This window comes from Cnephaeus nilssonii (genome assembly GCF_951640355.1).
Source record: "Cnephaeus nilssonii genome assembly, chromosome: 24".
NCBI lineage: Eukaryota > Metazoa > Chordata > Mammalia > Chiroptera > Vespertilionidae > Cnephaeus > Cnephaeus nilssonii.
In genome coordinates this window covers 8,417,102-8,443,782 of record NC_137095.1, presented here as the reverse complement: position 1 = coordinate 8,443,782, position 26,681 = coordinate 8,417,102, and the positions used below count along the sequence as shown (strand labels likewise).

Genomic DNA, 26,681 nt, shown 5'->3' with positions numbered 1-26,681 from the left:
TCCTGTCAGCCTTTATTTAATCATCACCGAATAGCATTGACGCATTCGGCAGAAGAGTCCACATGAGAAGGAGACACAGCACCCAGTGTCGGTGGGAGGAGAGCGGTGGGACCTCTGTTCATCTGCTCTGGAGCGCTGGCACTGTCGACGCAAGAGTACTTGCTGTATGACCCCCTGTAGATCAAGGTCAAAACCAGACAAAACTAGATGCGAGGTCAGGGTAGCAGTTTCGTTGTTGGGCGATCGAGGCAGAGGGTTTCTGGGTGCGGGTTACGCAGCGGTCGGGGTGACCGGTCTTGGGAACTGTCTCCGTCCTTTGGGCACGTGGAGATAAGTGCATGTTTGTGGGCGAGCTGCTGGGTCCAAGGGGCAGCTCGGGGGGTTGTGCCGGGACATGATGAGCTACGTGTTCTGGCCGGGCACCCCCTGCCCTGAAGCACTGACGGGGTTATAACTCAGCTTATGGTTTTCTTTCCTTCCTGCCCTAGAGGATGCCTTGTTCTGCAAGGGCGTGATGAACTTGCTCTTCAGCCTGCACGTTGCGCACAAGAGCCCCGTCGCCCTGCTGCGGGACCTGTCCCAGGACATCCACGGGCACCTTGGGGACATAGACGAGGTAGAGGGGCAGCCTTCAGCACCGCACCGGGGAGGGGGTCGGGGCACAGCCTACGCCGTTACAGCTCTCTTCTCTCTCACTCCCCAGGATGTCGAGGTGGAGAAAACAAACCACTTTGCGGTGGTGAATTTGAGAACAGCGGCCCCTACCGTCTGTGTAAGTCCTGATCCCGGCGCCTTGGGAAACAGCCCTGTCACCCTTCCCATTTCATGTCACCCGAAGAGTACCGTACTTTCCGGCGTATAAGACGACTGGGCGTATAAGATTTTCCTGGGTTAAAAAGTCATTTTATACGCCGGAAAATATGGTATATTGGACTATATTGATGGGATTAGATATAATGGATTAGATATATTGGACTACCGTATTTTCCGGCGTATAAAACGACTTTTTAACCCAGGAAAATCTTATACGCCCAGTCGTCTTATACGCCGGAAAGTACGGTAACTTACAGTGACTTATGTCCTGCATCCTGTGGCCGTGGCTATTCTGTTTGGCTGCTGAGGGCAGTGGCCATGGCAGGCATCCCTTCCTTTGCCAGCTGCTGGTTCTGAGTCAGGCGGAGAAGGTCCTGGAAGAAGTGGACTGGCTGATCAGCAGGCTTAAGGGACAAGTGAGCCAAGAAACCGTATCAGGTGAGACGAGTTCAGGGTGGGGTGCCAGGAGTCGGGCGGAAAGCACCGTCCACCGGGGTCCAGCCCGGACCACGCACGAGCTATTTGTGTGGGCGAGGTCTCCCGTGGCTGCACTGTGGCTTCAGACAGCGGCTATCCCTTCACTGGGCGTGGCGAGTCACGTGCCCGTTTTCCCTGCAGACCTCCTAGTTAACGGTGTCCATTTTTGAGCCTCCTTCGCTGTAACTAGAAAGGACGGCCAGCTGGGTTTGAATGCGCCCATTTCTTCTCCCTGCAGAAGAGGCGTCTTCCCAGGCAGCCCCACCGAGCCATCCCGTGGAGAAAGCCGTCATCATGCAGCTGGGGACGCTGCTCACCTTCTTCCACGAGCTGGTGCAGACCGCCCTGCCCTCGGGCAGCTGCGTGGACACCTTGCTGAAGGACCTGTGCAAGATGTACACCATCCTCACCTCACTTGTCAAATATGTGAGTATCCGGGCGGGGACCAGGATCACCACCACTGTCTCCAGCGGGTCAGGAGACCGGGCCACGTCCTGGTTTGGTCAGTAGGGGGCAGGCGTCTCCACAGGCCAGGAGAAATCAGTTGGTGGCGTACTTGTACGCCTGCTGTGAGAGGCCTTTATTTCCGTGGCACATGAGTATGTGGCCTGATTGAGAGTGAATGCCTTGCCCTTGCACCTGTTTGGCTCAATGGATAGAGCGTCGGCCTGCAAACCAAAGGATCCCAGGTTCAATTCCGGTCAAGGGTACGTACCTCGGTTGCAGGCTCCTCCCTGGCCCGGGCGCGTGCAGGAGGCAACCAATAAATGGGTTTCTCTCACATCGATGTTTCTCTCTGTCTTTCCCTCTCTCTTCCACTCTCTCTAAAAGATCAATGGAAAAATATCCTCGGATGAGGATTAATAACAACAACAAAATTAATGCCTCTTCAAACATCTTCTAAGACTCAATCTGAACTCTAGCTATAGAATTCAGTCTCATTCCCTATTGCACACAAAAAATGGCATAGTTTCAACCAGTCTGGGCACTAAAGAGGTGTTTATTCCTTCTTCCTCCCTTTAACAAGCAGATGTTCAGTGCTTTACAGGCCAGGTACTAGCGTGGAGAGGAAGTTTATGTTTAAAAAATACAAGGCATACTCTGCATTGAGTTCAAGTTCATGCTTCTTAGTATCTGTTAACAAAAATCTCTTCTCTTGCACTTGAATACCTTGGCCCTGAGCAGACATTCAGAGGGCAGCGAGCCATGTTGCATACTTGGGCATAGACAGCGCCAGGAAGACTGTAGGCCAGCACAGCGCTCCCGAACAGGACAGCTGTCTGAGAACATACAGCCCTGGCCGCCTTGTGGGCCACTGAGCTTCTATAGCGGACATGCTGAGCTGCTTCTCTTTATTAGCTTTTTAAAAGGAAAAACAGCAAGGCTGATTTTCTGGATGTAGGGACTGTCATCCTGAAGGGTTTTCAAAGTGATGAGCTGAACAAGTTCAAAACAAACCCTGTCGGGTCGGCGTGGCTCAGTGGTTGAGCATCGACCTGTGAACCAGGAGGTCACAGTTTGATGCCCAGTCAGGGGACATGCCCGGGTTACGGGCTTGATCTCCGGTGTGGGGCGTGCAGGAGGCAGCCGATCAGTGATTCTCTTTCATCACTGATGTTTCTATCTCTCTCCCTCTCCCTTCTCTGAAATCAGTAAAACTATATAGACTAGTATTTGGGGGTAGAGGGGACACCTTTCCTCTCCTGGTGTCGGAGCTAGGAGCTTTGAGGAGGGAAAAGGAAGCCTGTGTACCTTCAGTGTGTGGGACATCTGTACGGGATGATACACTAAATCCAAGAATCTTCTGTTAGTACATCCAGGTGTGTCGGAGCACGAGAGGAATCCCAAAGATCATGGAGAAGCTGGTGAGTTGGGAATGCCTTTCTCAGGAGTGGGGGGAGCTATTTTATTCCTGCGCTTACGTCGGCTTCCTCCTCCTTTGCTGCAGGTGAAGCTGTCGGGTTCTCACCTGACCCCTGTGTGCTATTCCTTCATTTCTTATGTGCAGGTAAGTGGTTCGGAGGCCGGCCATAGGAGCTCCCAGTAAGAGAGGGCTTCCTGTCCCCCGGGACTGCGTGGTCACCTGAGCTGAGTGTCTGTACAGTTTCTTACCGTAAGCCCAAGGTGCCATTGAGACCAAGCCAAGGCTTGAGATCTTTGCAGCAAGGAAAAGGTGTCCGATTGGGTGAGAGACACGTCCAATAGGCTTGCATTTAGAGCAGGGAAGGAACGAGTGCTGGGCTCAGCGACTTGGTTTATTTCTTGGGGATTCCGATCCCATGGGCCTGCGAGTCGTGTAGCAACGAGCCGGTGAAGAAGGGCCGAGCTCGGGCAGAGGAGAGCAGCCCCATCGGGGAGTATCACACTGGGACTAGTTTGTGTACTCCCTAGGTCTTTCCCCCTTTCCCGTCTGTATTTGACTTAAAGCCTCACAAGTCCGCTGAGCCACGGCAAACACTGTTCTCTGAGGGTGAGTACTTCATAGAAAAATCAGGGTTGCGTCGTGGGGAAACACAGGACTTGGTTGGAAAGTCTGTAAGGAGGATTCTCCAAAAGGTTGGGGGCCTCCAGGGAGACCTTGCTGAAGGCGGAAGCCCCTGCCTTGACTTTTCCAAACAAGTCGGAGCCCCCAGGTGTTTTACTGGAGTCTCTCTGTTTAGTCTTTAGACACGACCTTGTAGGAGCATGTGCTTTCTCAAGGATGCTTACCCTGCTGATTGTGTCTAGAGGTTACTTTGAGTTCCAGCTGTTGTGACAATAAAAGCCTAAGGAGGCAGCAGTTGGGCTGTTTGGTTGCTATAGCCAAACAGCCCCTTAGCCTTCTCTTTCACGGAAACGGCAGAGTAATCCATTCATCCGTCGCTCAGGGTCTGCTGGTCAGCCCTGCATTGCGTTTGCACGTCTTTCAGAGAACGGGTCACTCTCGTACAGCCCCTCCTGCTCTGACATGGCTCCCGCGCTGTAACTTCTGTCCGTTTCCCGGGCTCAGTTTCTCATCCTCTGACCTGCCCGCAGGGGGTATGTCTGGGCCTAGGAGGCTAGGACTCCCCTGGAGGTGAAGGCTCCTGTTTGTATGCCTCACTCGGGGGCGGTTTCTCTGCATCTCAGATCTGCCTTATCAGAACCTTGCACTTCCTGTCCTCTTCTTCCGTTCCTGCTTTCCCCGGCTCTTTATTCTCCAATTAGCTACAGCTTTGAGAAGTGTCCTGGGACCTGAAACCCTTCTCCAGCGTGTGACCACATGGCTTAGAAGTCACATCTGGCGATTGCCTCTGGGCGGGAAGGCTGCAGGCCCAGGCACTGCCTCTCCAGCTTCCTCTCCTTTAGGGGACCCTTTCAGCCACCTCCCTCCTATCTGTCTGTTTATGCCCCTGGCCTGGTCCTGCCCTCACCTCCAGTACTAGTTCCAGGAGCAAGGTTGCAAACCTCACAGCAGTAGAGTGAGGGCTGTAGGTGTCACGTGTTTCCCATCTTCCACACCAGCTGCATGTTAGCGCCTTAGCCAGACCCGGTCCCCTCGGGAGTCCCCATACCCAGCTGTCCTGGAAAACGGCCTGCTGGTCTTCAGGAGTAAGAGGGTGGTTTCTGTTCTAGAACAAGAGGAGCAGGAGTCCACAGTGCCCAGGAGGGAAGAAGAAGCCCGCTGCTGCTGGAGCCGTGGCCGTGGTAAGCCGCGGCGCGCTCACCCGTGTGGCTGCTGGCGAAAGCGTCACAGGAATGAGACCGCGCAAGTCTAAGGGGACAGAAAGTGGCTAGTGGTTACCTGGAGCTGGGATCGGATTGGAGACTGGGAGGTGCCTGCTGAGGGGGCTGCAGGCTGCTTTGTGGGCATGATGTTCAAGTATTTCTAAGGGGTGACGGTTGCACGATCTGAATGTGCTAACACACGGACTGTACAGTGGGAAGGGGTGATGGTGGGGTATGTGAATTGTATCTCAGCGCTGTTACAGAACTGTGTGTGGCTGCTTCTCAGCTAACAGATTTTATCGGTTCTCCTCTGAACCAAAAAACATACGCTTTATTCAGGAAGCTCCAGAAAATGTTGAGCTCGTGCTTTAAAAATAGAAATAACTTGGGGTGCACTCTGGGAGGGATCCTTGGAGGAAAAGTGGGTGAGAGCAGAAGGCACTGCTCCTGCCTCGGGGGCAGGTAGGCAGGAACCGCTGGGTTTTAGGCGCTCTGGACACACACACAGTGGATGCAGTGATTCCACCTTTAGGGTGCTGTCACTAACAGGACCGGTAAATGGGTTTTAGTACGTTTACACTGTAGACTACTATGCAGACTTGAAAAAATGAAATACTACCGCCAAGATAGTATTTTAAAAAAGAAAAATGGAGAAGTGCCCTCATTTGGGAGTGGAGGGGTTTAACTATATAGAAGCTTATCTATATCCATAAGAAACGGCTGGAAGGATCTACAAGCTATAATGCCAGCGGGGAACTTAAATCTCAGTAGTGAAAATTAACGTGCAGGCTAGAAAGAGGAAGAAGAGGCAGTGCAGTCTTAATATCGAGTCAGCCCTAGCCGGTGTGGCTCAGTGGATAGTGTTGGCCTGCAGACTGAAGGGTCCCGGGTTCGATTCCGGCCAAGGGCACATGCCTGGGTTGCCGGCTTGATCCCCAATGGGGGGCGTGCAGGAGGCAGCCAATCCATGATTCTCATCATTGATGTTTCTATCTCCCTCTCCCTTTCCCTCTCTCTGAAATCAGTAAGAGGGGCAACCACAGTTCTCCCAATGGCCCTTCCCTGGCCAGCCTCTAGGGACCAGCAAGTACTTAGGGTTGTACGTGGAAGTGCTCTCTGCTGGCATTTAAGTCCTTGGATGAGGTGGAACGGCCGAAGAGCTTAGGTGGCTGGTACCTAAGCAAGAGTGCGTTTGATTGGAAGACGGCCCAGCGTTCCTCAAAGCCCTGGGCGGTTCTGACAGCTTTCGAGGACCAACCGCCTCAGGAACCCTTGACCCTGAACTTGGGGCTTCTCTCCTGTAGGCCAGAGTTCTTCGGGAAACCAAGCCAATCCCCAACCTCATCTTTGCCATCGAGCAGTATGAGAAATTCCTCATCTTCCTTTCCAAGAGGTCCAAGGTAGGCACGCTGTTCTTTTCTACCCGGTCATTTACCTGGCGGGCGCCTGCCACTGACGCAGCCAGGCTGCAGCCTTCTGTTTCTGACCTGGCGGCCTGAACCCTAACATCACGTAGGAAACTGGTGCAGCCCCGCCGCTGTGGCTCAGGGGGTGAGCATTGACCTATGAACCAGGAGGTCAGGGTTTGATTCCCAGTCAGGGCACATGCTGGGGTTGTGGGCTCGATCCCCAGTGTGGGGCGTGCAGGAGGCAGCCGCTCAATGAATCTCTCTCATCATTGATGTTTCTATTTCTCTCTCCCTCTCCCTTCCTCTCTGAAATCAATAAAAATCTATTTAAAAAAAGAAAAAGGAACTGGTGGGCAAGCAGGGCCAGGGCATGTGCTTGTTAGGTAGGAACTGAGGGGTGCGGGTGAGGCTGTGGGGGCGGCCCTGCGGGTGCAGCCGCAGGAGCGTGTGCGCGCTTGCATCCGTCCAGGTGAACCTGATGCAGCACATAAAGCTCAGCACCTCGCGGGACTTCAAGATCAAGGGGAACATCCTGGACATGCTTCTCCGGGAGGAGGAGGAGGACGACGACGACGAGGAGAACAGAGAGGTCAGTGTCTGCTCCCAGCTGCAGGCAGGAGTCCTGCCACCCCCCCCCACCCCCCGCAACAGGCTGCGGGGAGCCTGGGAGCAGCCGCAGGAAAATGGGGGGGCAGCAGCCAGACAGAGAATGGGCGGGAAGGGCGCCAGGCCGAGACAACTAAACTCTCGAGAGGGGGTTCACAAGCTTTGGGGCACACCCAGGCGCCCACACTTGGGGGTGGTGACAAAACGATGTCCGTCTGTGGGTGAAGCTTTGGAGCTGACTGCCCGGCCGCAGCATTCTGGCTCAGGAGCTGGTTGCTTCCTCCTCGCCCCCCCCCCCCCCCCCCCCCCGGCCGGTTCCGCCCACTTTGCTTTCCGTGGATAGCACACCCTGGGCCTGCGGCATCTCTGAAGCAGCGCCCAGAGTTGGATAAACACTGATTTCTGGCTGCTCAGAACTCCCGCACCCACACACACTGTCCCACTGTGGGCCATGGCGTCCCTGCCCGTCCACTCCCTTGACCTACTTGGCGCTGGAGGTGAGGATTTTGTAGCATTTTGGGGCTCCTCCTCTGTCATCTTGTTTTCTGCACCTCCCTGGTTAGCAAAGGTCCAGAGACAAATATCCACGGCCTCCCTCTGCTCCAAGGCCTCCCTCCCCCTTCGGCGCGGCGAGTGGGGAAGGGAGAAAGCACAACACGCAGGCTCCGGTGAGAAGATAAAGGATCTGTGTTTATTTCCGGGCCTCTGAGCAGGGTGGTCACCCGAAGCGTTATTCTCCTAGGACGCTGCGTCAGAGCACGGGGAACAGAACAGAGAACCAGCCAAGAAGAAAAGGAGAAAGGAAACGAAATGCCTGAGTTAATGTGCACTTTGGGGCTTCTGCTTTCCCTTTACCCGACAAGCAGCGCTACCCCTTGTCCGACAGCCTGCACCGACGTTGGCCTCTTGGTCGTGAACCCGTTGAAATCGGCTGCACCCTCTGTGACGGGCGGTCCTCCCCGGCAGGGCCTGCTACCGGGAAAGCGCAGCCGAAAGCCTGAGTGTGGGCGCCGCGCACCCGGTGAGCTCCACGGGAGCAATGCCCGCCTCGGCGGCTACGGGCCCGGCCGGCCTTGCCTCTCCAGGGAGCCTTTGGTGAGTTCCAGGACCTGGTAGATATCCAGCGCTTCGCCTGCAAGAGAGCAGGTTGCTTCCGACTCTGTCGTGGGACTCGGAGCTCAGGGGGAGGTCAGGAGGTCGGGAGGGGGGGGAGCTGCCTGTTGCACGTGGAGGTCCCTGTGCCTTCTGTATAAAACGTTTGTCTTAGATTCGCTTTATATAGAAAGGCGGCTTTCTGATGGTTGGGCATTGGGGCACCGTTACTTTCACCTAAGAATGCACTTTGACTTTGCACAATAAACCTTTAAACGTGGCTGGTGTGGGGAAGGTGCAGATGGAAGAACAACGTGCCGTCACTCCTGTAAGCGCACCCTGGAAGCGCAGCCCCTTGTGGCTCGCGGGGGCGGGGGCGGGGGGAGCACGTTATAAACACGTAGCCAACCTGCTTGCTAAGAGGGGGCTCGCCCTCTGGTGCCCGAGCTTCCTGTGGCACCGAGCACTGCCCAGGGCGCCTCACATACCACCCGTCACGAGAGAAACGAAGGTGTGCGCTCACCCTGGGGAATCCCGTATCTCCTTTCCATTCCGGTCGGGTTGGAGGGGGTTTTACAATCCATGGTCACTTCCTTCCTGAGACACCGGTCAATGTCGACGGCACTGAAAAAGGCGACTGACTGGGGCAGGTCATTGAGGCCCAGCTTGTAGGCAAACATGCACCTGCAAGAGACCAGCCTCCTCAGCGATGCCCCTGCTGAGCGCCAAGGCCCGTCACCGCGGAGGGACGGCCTGCATCCCGGGAGCGGGGCGCTCAACCGGGAACCCCCGAGGCCCAGCGCCGCCGCCTTCCCACGCCCCACAGGGAGATCCTGAGATGCAGGGATGGCACCCGGTACTGATGTAACAATTTCCCTTGATTACTTCAGCATACAAGGACTTCTGTTAGCTCGTTACGCAAAGCCCCCTGGGATATAGTGCAGAGGGCATGGAGTCGGTGCCACGTATGGTAAACACTCATTTACCCGTTAATCAGGATAGAGCGTGGCTCCCAAACTGGTTGAGTGGCAGATCTATCAGAACTGAGCTATCATTTAATTCAACCATGTAAGTTAAATTCTATGAGAAAATGCAACCCCATATATAAGGTATAAATTATTTTACAATCACGTTTGAATTTCCCCATTAGCCATGTATGATTCTGTTAGGAAACATTCACAGATAGGGGGCGCAATTTGAGAGCTACTACTTGGCAACACGCCCCTGACCTGCCTGCTCGCCACGTCAGTGATCTCGTCTGTGACGCTATCAGACCAAGAGATCTTCAAAAGTTGAAGGCCAGCCTTAAGACTTTAACAGAGAAAAGCTAAAACACCCACTTCCGGGGAGATGGGCACTCGGATCCCACTGGGCCCGGCCCACAGCCCGCCCACCTGGTCAGCAGGTTGCTGATCTGCAGGGCCAGGGCGGCGCGGTAACGGTCCTCCTCGCGCACCAGGTAGCGGACCTCGTCGTGGATGCTGATGCAGAAGCGCCCGTCGATGGCGAACTCCTCAAACAGCCACTTCATGGCCACGAGCATGAGGTGCAGGTAGTCCACGGCGGAGCTCTGCACCACCCAGTTCACCCGGCTGGTCATGAACTGGGGAGGGAGGGCACCGTGAGGGCTCTCGCCTGCCACACACCTGCGCCTGCCTCCCTCCCTCCCCGCGACCTCCCACGTCCACGGCGCAGCACCTCCCCCTGAGCCACCGCGGGCTCCAGGGCGCGGCTGATGCGGCAGCCCAGCACCGGGGTGCGTGGCTCGTCGGCCGTGGCGATGCTCTCCAGCTTGTTGAACATTTCTGACTCGGTGCCCCCCGTCCACATGCGTTCTGCAACCACGTTCCACTTCTTCCCGCGGGACCTGGGGACCAGGAACAGAGGGAGCAAGCACTGTCTGTCCGTATCAGCTCATCCCAGCTCTCCTGGGGCGCGCCCGGACCCTCCCTCCCTCCTTCCCACGCAGGAGGGTCTCACTTTCTCGAAGCTTCCCTCTGGATCTTGCGCAGATCCTGCAGGGAAACGCAGCCGTCCTCAGTCCTCTCCACGGGGATGCGCAGCTGCCTCACCAGCCACTCGCCCTCCTCGGACAGCCGATACCTGGGGGCAGGTCACCACCATCACGCCCTTGCCCAGCCCTAGGCCAGGAGTGCTCACCACAAGCACCGGGCCCTGCCTGTCCCCCACGGGCCCGCTTCTGAGGCAGAAATGGGCACAGCGGCTGGCTTGCTTGGGTCACACAGCCAGGGCGAGGCAGAGCCCAGGCAGGAATCCATGCTTTGGGTGATGCTGGGGTAGCTGCCTGTCCCAAAGCCTTGGACACTGAACTGCCAAAGGCCTGGCAGATTTTTTAAAATACATATATTTTTTATTGATTTCAGAGAGGTAGGGAGAGGGGGAGAGAATCACTGATCGACTGCCTCCTGCACGCCCCCACTGGGGATCGAGCCTGCAACCTGGGCATGTGCCCTTGACCAGAATCGAACCCGGGACCCTTCAGTCCGCAGGCCAACGCTCTATCCACTGAGCCACACCGGCCAGGGCACACACCTTCGTTTCTCTCGTTACGGGTGGGATGTGAGGCGCCCTGGGCAGTGCTCTACCGATTTAATTAACCCTCTAAGGAAACCTGACTTAAATGTCACAACCCAGGGACGAGCCATCCTGCAGCTCGGTCACAGGTGTGAAGGGAGAGCGCCAGGTAACGGGACGGCGGGCAGACGGGGGCAGACGGGTAGGAGAGCAGGCCTGAGGCCCCGGGGGGGCTGATGGAGGGGGAACTCGCCTGCGCAGGCCCTTGGTGACGGCGTACATCTGCTGGGCCTTCTCGGCTGCCTCCTCGGAGGTGAGGCGGTGGTTGAACTGCATGAGCAGGCGCTCGGCGAAGGGCTGCCCCGCCCCGTAGATGCGGCCGTAGTTGAAGACCTTGGCGTGCTCGCGGCTGATGCCCACGGTGGCAGCCGTCTTACTGTGCAGGTCGGTGCCCCTGCTCTTGCGGCCCTGCAGGGTCATCCACCCGAAGGCCGTGCAGCCTGGGGGCAGGAAGGGGGGAGGAGGGGCTCAGAAACGCGGCCCAGCCTCGCAGCCGGCTCCCTCCCCGTGCCAGCCCCGTTCCTGCTCACCGTGCATGCCCGCGAAGTGGGCATCTCCCAGCACCGCTGCGATCCACAGCTCCTGCGAGTCCACGTCGGCGCCCACCAGGACGTAGCCGGGCGGGGCCTGCACCATGGCCTTCAGCTCGCTGCCCACGCGGTCGGGCTGCAGGAAGAGACACCCCGGAGATGCCTACCCACTCCGGCCGGGGCGGCGGTCTAGCAGCAACAGCTGGCAGGTAAGGGCCTCCCCACTCTGCGCCGGCCCCGAGTCCTGCCTGACCCCGATCGTGGGGTCCTTTTCCTGCCCCTCCCGGCAGGCTCTCTGCAACCCCCGTTTCTAGCCACATGGGAGAGGACGGGCAGGGACCAGGGTGCAGGGGACACGTACCCGGGCGTTGCTGGCAGTGAGCCACGTGGGCTCCACGGCCCTGCGCGTGATGGTGCCGGCCGTCACCACCTGGGGCAGGATGGCCCCGTAGCGGTTCTCCTCGTCGTAATCCGGGTGCCTGGGGCGGGGGAGGACACAGCCTCAGCAGCCTGCTTTGGTCCTAGGACCGCCCGCCCCCACTCCTGTCCCCCAGCCACTGGGCAGGCCGTACCTGGTCACAGTGCGGGGCAGAGCCGACCTGGGCAGCCACACCACCATCTGGGAGCTGGGGGACAGACAGGCCGAGGCTCAGCACAGCCCCCGGGGCAGAACCCAACCCATCCCACGGGTTCCTCGCTGCCCAGCTTCAGGCTGCTGGCTGTGCCTGCTCCTACCCAGCCCCCGTCCTCTTCCACGGACCTGGCTCAGGGCGGGCCCTGGTGCGGCCACCTGGGGCCCTAAATCTACCAGGCAGGAGCCTGTGCCATCTGAAAACCGGCCAGGCTGCCTAATCCCAGAGCACCCAGGGGTCCTTTTAGAGCTGGCGGGGGGGGGGGGAGAAACGGGGTCCTACAGTACCATTCTCTATAATCAGGGCAGCTGAGGCTGGAGAGGGAGGGAGCTGGGCTGTCGGCTCAGCACAGGCTGAGTCAGGGGCCCTGGGGGAGGCGGGGAGGGAGCCCAGGCTGCCGGAACCTGCCAGGGGCAGATGGGCATGCCTGTGCCCCGTGGTGCCCACCTGATCCGTTTGTGGGCATTCCTCCAGAAGGAAATCATCTTGTTGATTTCCAAGGCCCGGGGCCCACTGGCGCCTCCCGGGCCCGCCTGCAGGGTGCCGTCCTCCATCTTGGGCAGGAAGTCCTTGGCGAAGGGGCTGCCCACGTTGCAGCTGTTGCCGTCCTGCGGGGCGGCGGGAGCAGGGGCTGGAGGCAGGTGGCAGGCCCCTGGCTGGGGCCCCGGTGCCCTCGGGCTCTGCCTCACAGCCCAGAGCCAGCAGATTCAGTGCCAGCACTTGACACGGCCTTGCCCGCCCAGTTTCCGCAGGAACACCGGCTCAGATACCGGCTCCGATGGCGCTCTTTGTCCTGAGAGCGGGCTGGGCCCCACCACTGCCACCGGCGTTCCTGGAAGGGGCGGTCTCGCGGGCTGAGCCACGAGCCCTGAGCACAACAAGGACACGGGACGGGCACGAACCAGGACACACACCTTGTGTGGCAGCTTGAAGAACCAGCAGCCGGGGATGTCCACATCGTGGTAAGGTCCGTTGCCATGGTGATAGGCTGGCTGGCTGGCTTTGGGGCCGCCAGCCCCAGTCTGTGGGGCCACACACCTAGATCAGGCCCTGCCCCAGCACCTGCATTCAGCACGGGCCGGGGGGAGGCGGCCTGGAACGCTGAGCCGGTGAGCTGGGAAGGGGCAGGCCAGCCACCAGGTCTCCCCACAAGGGTGGGGCCACCAAAGGCAGGGCAGCACCAGGGCCTCCCAACCCCCAGGACCTCTGGGGTGCTGGTGCAGAGCTGCTGCTTGGGCGTAAGGAGGTCCCGGCCGCCAGGACGCCCCCACCCCCCCGGGAACTGAGCATGCGCCCTACTCACCAGAGCTGGGGGCTGACCCGGAACTGCCGCCTCCAAGCTGTCCGCCTTGGCCTCATCCTGCACCTCTAAGCAGCCCAGCTCTTCCACCTGGATGGGCCCAGGTACCCAGGGAGTGAAGCAGGAGGCTGGGTCGGCCGGAATCCGCCAGCCCCTCCCTGCGGCACGCAGACAGCCCAGGCCGGCCTGGGTGAGAGCCGGGCACCCCCGTGCCCCACTCCCCCCTTCCCTGGAGGGCACAGCGACCCTCCCCGAGCTCAGGCTGGCGCCCGCCCTCACCATCTGCCACTGGGCGCTACTCTCGCTGAACAGGAACTCCTCGGCCAGGCGCGCCGCCTGCGGCTCCGGCTGCCGCTTCCCCTGCTCGGCGCAGTGCTTCCCGTACAGGGACTCGATGGCTCTGGGCAAGAGCAGCAGCAACTCTGGTTAGGGTGCCCGCCCTGGGCCGGGGCCTCCCACAATCCCCCTTGTTTAGTGCTCAGAGTCAGGCCTGAGCAGAAGTGGGCAGCTCTCCCGGTTTTAGACAGCGAGCAACAAATCAGAAGCGACACAGCACCCGGGGCAGGCTGGGTCCGAGGCCTGGACTGACTCTAAGCTGCTCTCGGGCCGCAGAGCGGCGCCTCCCCAGGGAAGGCTCTGGGAGCAGGGCGAGGGAGGTCAGGACCCCCACCCCAGGCTGGCTCCTGCCAACGCACCCACCCTCGCTCGCAAGAGTAGGGCCATCGCGCCCCGTTTCTGAGACCCACGCGGGACCCCGGCTGCCCTGCCGAGCCAGGACTCTGGGCCACTGCAGACTGAGGCTTCTCCCAGCCCCTGCCTCTCCCAGCCCACAGCCTGTGACCTCCCACCAACCGGCTGCCACGGCCTGTGACCTCCCACCAACCGGCTGCCACGGCCTGTGACCTCCCACCAACCGGCTGCCACGGCCTGTGACCTCCCACCAACCGGCTGCCCTCGGCCTGTGACCTCCCACCAACCGGCTGCCACGGCCTGTGACCTCCCACCAACCGGCTGCCACGGCCTGTGACCTCCCACCAACCGGCTGCCACGGCCTGTGCTTCGTCCACTCTGTGACGGGGATAACCTGTCTCAGCCACTGCTTGGGAACACACAGGGAGAGCCTTGCCCAGGGGTCTTAGCCCAGATGGTGAATCGTGCTCGGTAAGTCACACTCAGAAAGCCCCCCTCCATCGGCCCGTTCCTGTGGAGGCAGCTGGGCCCCGGGTCCGAGGGAGGACCCTAGTCCTCCCACTCCCGACCTCCCACTCCCGAGCACATGGCTCTGAGGCCCAGGGGGGGAGGGGCTGTGGAAGAGGGAGCTAGAACCCAGCCTCTTAGGCCCACGTGAGCCTCACCTGTAGGGGCAGGCCACCCCCGTTGGTGGAACCTGAGCCAGGTTGTCCCGCCGCCCGGGCACCAGGTACCCCCAGCCGTGCCGCTCGGAGAAGTGCAGGGGGAAGCCGTCCCAGGTCAGCGCCATGAGCTTGGGTGTGACGCGCATCTGCAGGCTGAGGAGGCTGGGGCCCGGGGTCCATGCAGGGTCATCTAGCCGGGGACAGAGCTTCCGGTACCACCTGTGCCCCGGAGGACAAGTGTCACGGTGTGACTGCACGGAAGGCTCTCTCCCCGGGACGTGTCCGCCCGCCCTCCAAGGCCCGGGCCTCAGCCTACGTTGCCACTCTCTCCCTCTGGGAAGTGGCCCGGAACCCCCATGGAGTCTGCAGATTAACTGAAAGACCCCACTGGGCTATTTGGCAGCCAGAGGCCAGGCATGCCCAGGGCAGTTCCTTTCCTCAGGGCCACTGGCCATAGCAACAAGCAGATCTGCCCTGAGCCTCCTCCCCCCGCCCACCCCCACCCCCGCCTCGGTTCTCGTGACACTCCAGGGCCATCAGAGCTCTGTCTCTCACTTGCTGGTCACCCTGGCTGCCCCTATTCTCCCAACTCTGCCCCTCTGTGAGGCTCAAGTGAAGGGTCACCTCCATTAGAAAGCCTTCCCTGATTACCCCAGGCAGTCAGGCACTCACCCTGGATACAGACGCCAGCTGGGCCGGCTGGTCTGCGTGCCTGGCAACTCGGGGTGAAGGAGCTCCGGGAAGGAGGAGCTGTGATCCCATCTGCACCCCCAAGGCCGCCGGGGCGGCACACAGCAGGTGCTCAGTGAGCCGGGCAGAGGGAACTAGCTGAGGGCAGGCACGGGAGGCAGCAGGAACCAACAGCAGCATGCCTCCCCTGTGCTGGGGCCCGGAACAGGGCATCCTGGGACGGGAAGGGGCCAGGGCTCACCCAGGGTGTCCAGGAAGGTGCTGCGGCCGCTTGGGCAGGAGCTCCGTGGTCCCCTTCAGCTGCTCCAAGCAGGCGCGGGCCGTGACAGCGCGCTGGAGCTCCTCCTCCTCACTGGGGGGGCCAGGGTCTGCAGGGCGGGGAGGGGGACACGGTCGGAACCAGGGAAGGGTCTCTCAGACAGACCTGCCCAGCCTCCTGCAGGCGGGAGCGGCACCTTCCCAAGGCCCGTCTCTGCCCACCTCCTGCCCGAGCGCCCCACCTTCCTGATCCTTGGCATCTCCAGGGGCCCCGGCACCCTCGGTGGGCACGTCGCTGGCGGCAGCCGGCTCCTTCCTCTTCACCCTCTTCACCTTCTTCTGCTTGAACTCTTGCAGATCCCACTCCAGGTCCCAGAGCCAGGGGTCGTCTTTGTACCTGCGCAGCCAGTCGGCCAGGGCAGCGCTGAGGCCACGCCGAAAGCCAGCCCCCCTGCCCGGATCCCACCCAGGCCGGTACCTCTGCCCGGATCCCGCCCGCCCACGCCGGTACCTCTGCCCGGATCCTGCCCGCCCAGGCCGGTACCTCTGCCCGGATCCTGCCCGCCCAGGCCGGTACCTCTCCCCAGACAGCAGCTGGCAGGCGTCGTTGGCCAGGTCCATCAGTGACTTCTTCATCTCCCGCTGCAGCTCCTCGTAGGTGCTCTGCGCCTCGGCCAGGTAGCGCTCCCAGTTCTGGTTGACGGGCAGGTAGGAGACCCCCATCTCCAGCATGCCGGCCAGAGTCACCGGGTGGGGACACCTGGGGGGCAAACACCGGGGCTGCCATCAACGATCCCAGGAGGAAGGCTTTGGCCCGATCCCCATCCCGTGAAACCCCAGCTTCGCGCTCTCCGGCCACAAGGCCTGGGAATTGCTTCACCTCTGAGCCTCGGTCCCTTCGTCCATAAAATGGGTTCAGTCATGTGCTCCTTACCAACTGGGCACCTAGGTGACTGCCACGGTGCGGACACGGCAGAGACACCGACAAGCCTAGATGGTCCAGCCCCCGCCCACCTGGGCTCTAAAACAGCTCCGCTCCGGCTGCAGAGGTTACGCGCCTTACTGCACTGAATGCCGGAGGCAGCGCTAACACAGTGGCAAGCGTTTGTGTGTCTGAACATCTAAACCCGGAAAAGATACAGTCAAGCCCTAACCGGTGTGGCTCCGTGGATAGAGCGTCGGCCTGCAGAAAGGGTCCCGGGTTCCATTCTGGTCAAGGGCACGTACCTGGGTTGTAGGCTCGATCCTGACCCTGGCTGGGGCAGGTGCAGGAGGCAACCAATCGATGTGTCTCTCTCACATCGATGTTTCTCTGTCTCTCCACTCTTTCTAAAAATCAATGGGAAAATATCCTCCGGTGAGGATTAACAAAAAAAAAAAAGATACAGTAAAAACACAGTATAAAAGATAAAGTGTGTGTTTGTGCAGATGACAAGATACTATGTAGCGAGAACCCTGGGTCTGGCTGACGCATGACTACATGGACCGGAAGCCCTGAGCACTGGATCTGGGTAGAGTGGGTGCTTAAAAAACGGGGACCACGCGCACGAAGCTCCAGCACAGCCCTCAGGCTCCCTGCAGGACCTGCAGAAACCCAGAGTCCAGGGCCCAGGCGGCCCCCACGGACAGAGCGGCTCCCATCTTCCAGCCCAGAAAGGCCAAGGCCCTGAGCCCAAGAACGGCCCCGCGCCCCGACGGCTGGGAAGGCCCTGGCCCAGGCTCCTCGGGGGCCCGCTCACCTCTCCAGAAAGAGCGGCAGCTGCTGCTGAAAGACCTCGTAGGTGGCCCACACGTCCTGGGCACAGTACTGCATCAGGTCCTGGCACGGGCGACAGGAAGGCGCTGGGTGGGCAGCCGTCCCACTACCACCGCCGGGCTCAGGGTCAGGTCTGGCGCGATGCTCCCGGGGCCGGCGAGGGCTCCGCCACCCCGTCTCCCCGGAGCCCTCCGCACCCCATACCTGGAAGTTCTCGCGGACGTCCTTCATGCTGCCCTTGACAAAGAGCTCGCGAGGCTCCTTCTCCAGGGGCGGCCCCCCCACGTAGAGGCCGTGCACGTCCGCCAGGTTGTTGACGCTGCTGATGTCCAGCCAGTCCCAGGAGGAGATCTGGGGGGCCGGGGCAAGGGACACGGCGGCTCAGCTCGGCCTCGGGCCTGACAGGCGGGCGGTGAAGGGGTCCCAAGCCCCCCCCCACCCCCAGTGCGTCCTCACCGCTGGGCCGTTGCCTTTGCTCTGGGACTTCTGGGCTCGCTGTGTGACCTGCCGGGCCTTGCGCTTGCCCTGCTTGGCCGCCATCCACAGGCTGCGCTGGAAGCTGCTCAGCCCCGAGATGGCCATGTGCATGCTCATGGTGTCCAGGAAGCGCATGCGGGAGCCCTGAGGACGGGCTGCGGCTGAGGGCCCCGCCCGCCCGGGCTCCTCACACAGCCCCCTCCCCGTCACACAGCTTCCCACACCGTCATGCTTGTGCACGCCTGAACCCTGGGCCTGTGAGGGGCCGGCCCTCCCCAATGCTAGCCATCCTGAAGGTGCAGACCTGGCTCGATCCCAACGCACGGGTCCCCCCCAGCATCCAGCGCAGCGCGGAGGGGTACCCTGGGCACAGAGTGGCCAAAGCAAGGCCTTCTGAGCCAGCAGGCGCAACCCCAGCCCTGCCACTCAGGCTCCGCGGCCCTGGGCAAGTCAGCAAGGCTGAGCCTCAGCACCCTCAGCTACGGGCTAAGGCTGCGTCTCCTGCGCTGCCCTTCCCCCTGGCTGTTGGAGAACACAATGATAAGGCATTTTCGTGAAGTTAAGAATTGTCACAACTAGCCCTGGCCGGTGTGGCTCAGTGGATAGAGCGTCGGCCTACGGACTGAAGGGTCCCAGGTTCAATTCCCGTCAAGGACACATGCCCGGGTTCCAGGCTCAATCCCCAGTAGGGGGCGTGCAGGAGACAGCCAATCAATGATCCTCTCTCATCATTGATGTTTTTATCTCTCTCCCTCTCCCTTCCTCTCTGAAATCAATACAAATATGTTTTTAAAGAAAATAACTTTTTAAAAAAGTTAAGAATTGTCACAACTGTACACCAGGCATGTATCTGACCCTCCGAACAGGCCTCTGAGACAGCTGCTGTTCCCTCCCTCCCTCCTTTCACGAAGAAGAAGGAAACTGAGGCTCAGGGATGCTGAGGAGCTCACCCGACTCGTCCACGGCTGCGGCAGGATACAAGCCCAGGCTGCGTGGCCCGGGGCCTGCAGAGACCCCCGCTGAGCTCTCCCAGGCCACACGAGGAGGGCCACCTGTCCTGTGACAGCCAGGTCCGGGGACAGGCTGGCGGACGGGGCGTCCCCCCATCCCCGAGACCAGGGCTCCCAGCCCACCCGCCGGCCCAGGACCCTCACCTGGATGCGGTACTGCTCCCTGACGTGGGCCCGGTCGAAGGACACATTGTGCCCCACCACTAGCTGCTCCTGCCCGTCTCGCTGGGCGGGGCCAGCACTGGCAGGGGCCTCCAGCGGGATGAGGTCAGCCGGCGACAGCTGGCTGGTCCACGAGTAACGCTCTTCCACCAGCCGCCGGCTGCACCAGGAATACCTGGGGGGGGAGGGGCAGGCAGGGTCAGCAAAGAGGCTTCCGAGTCCCGCTCCACGGCACCCCCCGCAGCCCCCCCTCTGTGGCCAGGCCACACCAGCAGCCAGGACACCAGTGAGCCCCGATGGGTGCTCCTAACCCTCACAGAGCCAGGCCAGGGCGGGGGTATGGGTTGGGGGTGGTCGCAAAAGCTCCTGTACTCCCGCAGGTAAGGATGGTGCAAACGCCACAGCACGGGGTCGGGGTTCAGCCCACGCTCCCATCCAGGTGTGCGCCCACCCTGAGCTCGGCCCTCGGGTGCTTTAGACACAGTCCCCTCCCCTCACGTCTGTAAACAAGACAGCGCGTGCTCCAAGGGCCAGAACCTGAGAGAAGCAACTCCAACAGAATCCAAAGTGGAAATTGTGGGGGGTCTTTGTGTGTTTTGTTTTTAAATATATTTTTATGGATTTCAGAGAGGAAGGGAGAGGGAGGGAGAGAGAGAAACATCAGTGATGAGAGAGAATCATGGATGGGCCGCCTCCTGCACACCTCCTACTGGAGATGGAGCCCGCAACCCGGGCCTGTGCCCTGACCGGGAATTGAACGTGACCTCCTGGTTCATAGGTCAACATTCAACCACTGAGCCACCCTGGCCAGACTGTGAAAGTGGCAAAAAAAAAAAGACAAATGCTGCATTCATGAAGGGGCTGAGTCATCCGACGGCTGGAACGGTTCTAAAGGATGAAGAGCAAACCACGCACCTTAGAGGGTCGGTGTCTCTGAGCAACCTCTCTCAGTGAGAGAACAGCGGGTAATGTCTGCACCGCGCGGGGCAGGGCAGGAGCAGGCATGGCCGGACAGGGATTCAGAAAAGGCTGGAGTCTGCTCAGGGGCCACGGGGCTGAGCATGCGCAGATGGCCACTGAGAAGCCCGTTGTGCACACAGAGGATGCCCAAGGGTCAAGGCCGGTCAACATCAAAGTGAGTGACGAGGCCACGCATGTGGCCGCCACAGCTGCAAAGGCGCTCCCTGTCATCCTGACGGAGAGGAGGAGGGGTACCCTGCCAGCAGCTTCAACAGACAGGTGGTGGGCGGGGTCAGCAAAAAGACGTCCCCCGTTTTGTTTTGTTTTTAAATATATTTTATTGATTTTTTACAGAGAGGAAGGGAGAGGGATAGAGTTAGAAACATCGATGAGAGAGAAACATCGATCAGCTGCCTCCTGCACACCCCGTACTGGGGATGTGCCCGCAACCAAGGTACATGCCCTTGACCGGAATCGAACCTGGGACCCTTCAGTCCGAAGGCTGACACTCTATCCACTGAGCCAAACCGGTCAGGGCTTTAATATATTTTATTGGCTCAGTGGATAGAGCGTCAGCCTACAGACTGAAGGGTCCCAGGTTCGATTCCGGTCAAGGGCATGTACCTTGGTTGCAGGCACATCCCCAGTAGGGGGTGTGCAGGAGGCAGCTGATCGATGTTTCTCTCTCATCGATGTTTCTAACTCTATCCCTCTCCCTTCCTCTCTGTAAAAAAAATCAATAAAATATTTATATATATATATATATATATATATATATATATATATATATATATATATATTTTTTTTTTTTTTAAGTTTGGAGAGGAAAGAGGCGGAAGTGAAAAGGGGACTTCCGTTAAATGATCAAAATACAAGCCTTTCCTGCCAACCGTTTCCTCGTTTCCTTCCAGCCCCTGCGGCCTACTTGACCTTCTCGAACGATGGATGGTGCCCCCGCTGTGGCCATCGAGTTACATGAGCACCGAGTCTCATCTTAGCTAGAGCTGAATCCGCGAGAACTCGCCTAGTACCGCTCTTCCTGCCACGAATGCCGCTCTCCTCCACTCAGCCAACTCCCCATTTTCAACTGCATATTGAACACTTCGCAGCTTTCTTTACCAAGGCGTCGCTTCCAGTAGAAATAAAGAAACTGCCAACTTTTTTGCTGGCCGGGCCCGAAAGCACGAAGGCTGTAAACAGTGTTTTAATCGTGGAACGAAGACTGAAAAAGGGGAGGGACAGTACTGCCATCATTGTTTGGGAAACGTGAGTGGCACTTAGAAAGTTACTTAAAAAGAAAAGGGACAAAATTAAATAAAGTAAAAAAAAGAAAAGGAGATTAGATATACCTTTGGGCGGGGGGAGGGATGCCTGCTTGGGAGGCTGGGGAAGGCAGCGTTTCGCAACTGGGGGTGCTCAGGGGGATGCTACCTCCAGGGAACAGTGGAAGTGGGGGTGGGGAGGGGGGTGTCTGGCATTTATGGGAGCAGCGAGGATGCTAAATGCCTTATCCCGCCTAGGACAGTCCCCCCAAAGGGAGATCTCTCCTGCCCCAAATACCCAATAGAGTCCCCCAAACAGATACACTGTTCAGTTGTCTTAGCCCAGTGGTGGGCAAACTCATTAGCCAGCAGAGCCAAATATCAACAGTACAACGACTGACATTTCTTTGGAGAGCCACATTTTTTAAACTTAAACTTCTTCTAACGCCACTTCTTCAAAACAGACTCGCCCAGGCCGTGGTATTTTGTGGAAGAGCCACACGCAAGGGGCCAAAGAGCCGCATGTGGCTCGCGAGCCGCAAGTTTGCCGACCACTGTTGAGACTAACTTCTCAGGAAGCCATCAGGAGAGGGAAGAGACACCCCACACCACAAACCCCCCGTCACCACCTGCACCTGCGTGGGTGCTTGTTTGTGGCCTCTGCCTTCTCTCCAGGAAAGCTGGGGTCAAGCCTATTTCATTATTTTTACAAAATATTTTTATTGATTTCAGAGAGGAAGGAAGAGGGAGAAAGAGACAGAAACATCAATGATGGGAATCATCCATCGGCAGCCTCCTGCCCACACGCCGCATGCGCCCTGACGGGAATCGAACCACAACCTCCTGGATCACAGGTCAACGCTCAGGCACCGAGCCACACGGTAGTGCAAGCCTCTTGGGTCTTAGCTCCCCGCGCATCCGCAGTCGCTACAAAAGCACCCACCGGGCACCCAGTGGGAGCTCAGTAAATGCTCCCTGAACCTGACTAGTAAGGTGGGCGCCCCTCGTGCGCGATCCAGCCCCCCCAACCCCAGCCCGCACTCACCAGGCCGAGGGGGATATGGCCACCGCCAGCGTGGGGCAGGTTCCCTCTGCCAAGCAGACCTCCACGTCGAACACCAGGGCCCGCTCCTCGGGGATGGCCACGGGTTCGGCCTCCCCCGCGGGGCCGTACCGGGTCCAGCCCTCCGCCCAGGCCCAGCTCGGGGGCCTGGGGGGCAGCTGGGCCTGCAGCAGCGAGTGGGCCGCCTCCAGGTAGGGCAGGCTCTGCTTCTGCGCCAGGAGGCGGAAGTGCCGGTCCAGGCTGCCCCCGTATAGGGGCGGCAGGCGCAGCTCCACGTCGGGCAGGGGCGCGCCCGGCTGCCCCCAGAGCCCGTGCTTCTGCAGGTGCTCCACGCTGCGGCGCACCGCGGGCTCGCCGGGCGTCTCCCCGCCGCCGGGCCCGAAGATTTGCTCGTGAAGCCCCCTCGAGAGCATCTGGATGTGCAAGGGGTTGTGCCGCAGCTGCGCGTCCCCCGAGGATGGCACTGGCGGCGGCGGCGGCGGCCCGTCGCTGGGGCCGGGGACGGAGACGGAGCTGGAGACGCAGCGCCCCGGAGCTGCTGGACCCGGCCCGGGCCCGACGGCGGCGGAGCCGGCCACTTTCCTCCAGAGCAGGCGGCTCATGGTGGGTGCAGGGAGCCCCCCGCTGGGATTCGGGACCCCTGGCTTTGGGCTCCAGCTTGGCTGCTTTTACTGGCTGCAAGACGTGGAGAGGGGCACGTCTTGTCTCTGTCTTCCCGGCAGTGAAATGGGCCTGACCATGCCTGCCTGCCACCCACAATCCTGGAGGAGACAGACGATAGACAGAAAGCGTTATTACACACGCATCACCTGTTCTATCGGAGCACTTCTTGCGCCCCAGGCACCGTGCCAGGCGCTTCTAGGGGCATTTTCTCAGCGAAGCCTCCAACAACCCGGGGAGCGACCAATACCCCCGCTGCGTAAACTGAGGTTCACGTCGGCTCCTCAGTGAACTCGGGGGAGGCACCCACGCCGGTGAGAAGCCCAGATTCTGGAGGCGGACGCGGGTGTGAATCCCGGTCCTGGCTCCCAGCAGCTGCGTGACCTTGGGCAAGCGCCTTAGGCCCCGATTTCCTGCTCTGTAAAATGGGGTTCAGGATTCTGTCCTACGGGATGCTGTTTGGGTGACAAGGGGGAATACGTCGCGGGGCCGGGGCCTCGGCAAATGGTGGCTGCCACGATCGCGAAAGCCACGGCCCGAGGGCCTAGCGCCAGGAGGTGAGTGACAGCACTCGGATTCGAACCCGCTATTCCCCGGGCCTCCCCCCACCCACGCCTGGCCGCCCGCAGGTGCCCCGCGGCGGCCCGCGCTGCGCCCCGGGACGCGCCCCCGCCGGCTCCGGGCCCTGCTCCCAGGCTGGAGAGGGAGGGGCCGTGCCGCCGCTCCAAGACCCGGCCTCCCCGGCGCCGAGCCCGCGGAAACCTCGGTCCGCCTAGGGCCTCCGGGCCTGCCGCTCCCGACCCCGGGCCAGCGGCGCGGCTGCTTCCTCCGCGCGGCCTACGCAGCCTCGGGCTGGCGTGTGGCCTCCCCGCGCCCCGTGCGCTCCGCTGGCAGCCGCAACTTCCCGTCTGCGCCGCGCACGGTCCCGCGGCTTCCCCGAGAGGCGGGCGGGGAGACTCCCCACGCGGCCAATAGGAGGCCCGCAAGTGGACCGGTCCGCCCGCGGGGGGGGGGAAAAGAGACTTCCGGGTGGGCCCACCCAGCAAAACCCTGGGAATCAGGGTCCAACCTCCCCTGCTCACGGAGCAGTTGGGTTGGTCCCAGGCAAACGTGGTCATGAGACTTTTTAGCCGATCCAAACGACTCCGAATCTCGGATGGCCGCGTGGCCTAATGGATAAGGCGTCTGACTTCGGATCAGAAGATTGCAGGTTCGAGTCCTGCCGCGGTCGCGGGGGTTTAGTCATACTTTTTCGATTTATTCCACGTCCCGGGAGCGAAGTGCTCAGACTGCTCTGGGTTTGTGCCCATCACCGCCCCGCTGTGAAGCCTGCGAGCGCCCCGACTTGCGGAAGTAACGGTTCCCACACTCCACGCTCCGCACGTCCCCTGTGAAAGTGCTCGTCTGCGTGCCCCGGGCTAACGGGGCGCAGCTCTAAAAAGTACCCCCACGCGGAGGGGGGAGAATGGAGAAGGAAGCGCATCCCAAGCGGAAATCCCGGTTTCAATTCAATGGCTGCGCAGGAACGGAGAGGAAGTCCCCCTTCCCTCGTCAGCCCCGTGCGGCCTCCCCCTCGTCTGGGCCATTGTGATGGGTAAACACGCTGCCTTTTGTGGAGCCCCAAATCCGGCCCGCGGTTGTAAATACCTCCCCACCTCCCATCCCCCCATCCGGCCGAGCGCGTCCGGCTTCCTTCCGCCCGGGGAGCCTCCTCCAGGGGGTGCTTTGCAGTCTTTGCGGTCCCTGCATCCACCTCCTGTTGCTCCAGGTGCCTCCACAGCCGGGCTCCCCGCGCCCCGTGGTTGACGAGCTGTGGGGTGCCACGCAGGATGGGGCGCACGCGAATAACGAGAGCTTGGAGACCCAGCTGCGCGACCCAGGAAAGCGGGGTTCCGGCAGGTCCCCCAGAGCTGATGAGGGACAAAACGTCCCCACCTCCCTGCCCGTGCAGGTGCCGGGACACCGCGGTCGGATGTAAGGCACTGACTTCGGAGTGGGGGGCGGAGATGGGCAGGGACACGCCCCCCGCCCGCCCTGTGGGCTGGCCCCGCCCCGCCCCGCCCCCCTGGTCGCCCCGAGAGACAGAGAAAAGCCCTCCTGTTCTGGCTGTGTGTAACATACACACGAATGTTTCCTGGTTTATTTTTTCTTTTGGCAAAAAAAATGAAATGAACTGAAAACTCACCGTTTTATAATCCGTTTTCTTCTCTCCCCTCCCCCCCCACTTAACCTTGTGCCCCTGACATTTTTCCAAAAGGCTCTCATTGTGCATCAGGGAGTCCCTGAGTGGGGAAGACGCGTTCATTACTTATTCCTGCCGAAATGTAGCATTTCCTTCGATGATGAGGTTAGGCGACCAGCCACAGGGGTATTAGCAGCAGTACCCAAGAGCAATCATGTATATTTTCATAACGTTACGGTTGCTGCAGATTTTCCAATGTATTGCTTTTTGTAAAAGGGATAATTCGCTTCTCAATCTTTTTTTTTTAATTGATTTCAGAGAGGAAGGGAGAAGGAGAGAGAGATAGAAACATCAATGATGAGAAAGAATTGATCGGCTGCCTCCTGCACGCCCCGCACTCAGGATCGAGCCCGCAACCGGGGCAATGTGCCCTGACCCAGAATCAAAACGGTACCTCCTACTTCATAGGTTGACACTCAACCACTGAACCACGCTGGCCAGGCGCTTCTCAATCTTTTATTTTATTTTATTAAAATTGGTTTAAATCCTCACCCGGGGGTATTTTTCCATTGATTTTTAGAGAGAGTGGAAGAGAGAGGAAAATCGATGTGAGAGAAACACATCGATTGGTTGCCTCCTGCAGGGGCCCTGGCCAGGGAGGAGCCTGCAACCGAGGTACATGCGCTTGACTGGAATCGAACCGGGGACCCTTTGGTTGGCAGGCCGATGCTCTAGCCACTGAGCCACACCGGCCAGGGCTCATTGTATTGTTTACACTAATTGCACTTCAAAATAACAACGTTACTAGGCCACCGCCAGATCTCATTATTTAATGAGTTAACCAAAAAATACATACTCCCTTTTCTGTCTAAGATTTCATTACCTTTGCTTTCCTGTGTAATTCTGTGTATTTTGTGCATTTAAAGGCATTATTCTAAGAAGGCGTGTGTGGTACAAAGGATGGAAGAACCCTCGGCCTAATTGAATGTCACCTCCAGGGAAGGCTGTAATTGGGCCTGCCTGATAGCCATTGGGAATTGGGAAAGCAACCCAGTGCCAGGCAGTGACCATCAAGATACCTGCCCCTCCCACAAGGCGGCTTCAGGCCAGGCAGGTGCCCTGCCCTGGAGTAAGAATCCTCAGCAAGGACAAAAATGGTTGACCCTTGCCCAGCCGGTGTGGCTCAGTGGTTGAGCGTCAACCCATGAACCAGGAGGTCACGTTTGGATTCCCTGTCAGGGTACATGCCCAGGTTGTGGGTTCAATCCCCAGTGTGGGGTGTGCAAGAGGCAGCCAATCACTGATTCTCATCATTGATGTTTCCCTCTCTCTCTCTCCCTCTCCTATCCTCTCTGAAATCAGTAAAAATATATCATATATATATATAAAAAATATATAAAAATATTTTTACTGATTTCAGAGAGGGAGAGATAGAAACATCAATGATGAGAGAGAATCATTGACCAGCTGCCCCCTGCACACCCCGTACTGGGGATCAAGCCTGCAACCCGGGCATGTGGCCTTGACCAAAATCAAACCCGGGACCCTCCGTCCCCTCAGTCAGTCTGCAGGCCGCTGCTCTATCCACTGGGCCAAACTGGCTAGGGCTAAAAGATATATATTTCTTAAAATGTCTTCATTTAAAAAAAAGAAATGGTTGACACTGATTCCTGCTGAGGGAAGGTACCTGGGAACGTGAGCCCTC

The 26,681-nt window shown here is 59.5% G+C and overlaps 2 protein-coding genes across 3 annotated transcripts in view; one reads left to right on the top strand and one right to left on the bottom strand.

Moving 5' to 3' along the window:
- Positions 1-7,871, top strand: part of FANCI (FA complementation group I) — a 55,289-nt gene extending 47,418 nt beyond the window's left edge. Inside the window, exons 29-38 of the mRNA XM_079763990.1 lie at positions 489-616; positions 704-772; positions 1,158-1,251; positions 1,529-1,716; positions 3,102-3,155; positions 3,239-3,298; positions 4,885-4,956; positions 6,282-6,377; positions 6,856-6,975; positions 7,735-7,871. Coding sequence (XP_079620116.1) covers positions 489-616; positions 704-772; positions 1,158-1,251; positions 1,529-1,716; positions 3,102-3,155; positions 3,239-3,298; positions 4,885-4,956; positions 6,282-6,377; positions 6,856-6,975; positions 7,735-7,815 — 962 coding nt within the window. The 3' untranslated portion in view covers positions 7,816-7,871. The remainder of the gene's footprint in view (positions 1-488; positions 617-703; positions 773-1,157; positions 1,252-1,528; positions 1,717-3,101; positions 3,156-3,238; positions 3,299-4,884; positions 4,957-6,281; positions 6,378-6,855; positions 6,976-7,734) is intronic.
- On the bottom strand, positions 7,657-23,734 carry POLG (DNA polymerase gamma, catalytic subunit). 2 transcript variants are annotated; one of them, XM_079763993.1, is made up of 23 exons: positions 23,557-23,734; positions 22,117-22,895; positions 18,832-19,024; positions 17,657-17,821; positions 17,405-17,551; positions 17,184-17,263; positions 16,022-16,204; positions 15,687-15,841; positions 15,428-15,554; positions 14,497-14,715; positions 13,421-13,541; positions 13,145-13,231; positions 12,756-12,863; positions 12,289-12,449; positions 11,782-11,835; positions 11,571-11,688; positions 11,210-11,345; positions 10,873-11,119; positions 10,065-10,187; positions 9,783-9,951; positions 9,479-9,687; positions 8,608-8,768; positions 7,657-8,124 (listed from the first exon to the last, which is right to left on the bottom strand). In XM_079763993.1, exons 2-23 carry the CDS (start codon positions 22,734-22,736, stop codon positions 8,048-8,050), a joined length of 3,660 nt encoding a protein of 1,219 aa, XP_079620119.1. In that variant the 5' UTR covers positions 22,737-22,895; positions 23,557-23,734; the 3' UTR covers positions 7,657-8,047. The 2 variants fall into 2 exon arrangements, with proteins under 2 accessions (XP_079620119.1, XP_079620120.1); XM_079763994.1 differs by lacking the exons at positions 17,657-17,821; positions 18,832-19,024; positions 22,117-22,895; positions 23,557-23,734 and having other exon boundaries at positions 17,184-17,306; positions 17,405-17,538.
- Positions 23,735-26,681: the final 2,947 nt, after the last annotated feature.

Coding starts and splice junctions, on each gene's coding strand:
- POLG (XM_079763993.1), bottom strand. CDS start 22,736: ATGAGCCGCCTGCTCTGGAGGAAAGTGGCCGGCTCCGCCGCCGTCGGG. Junction 12,864..13,144: donor CGGGTCAGCCCCCAGCTCTG/GTGAGTAGGGCG, acceptor GTGGCCCCACAG/ACTGGGGCTGGCGGCCCCAA. Junction 9,688..9,782: donor CCGCGGTGGCTCAGGGGGAG/GTGCTGCGCCGT, acceptor CTCCCTCCCCAG/TTCATGACCAGCCGGGTGAA.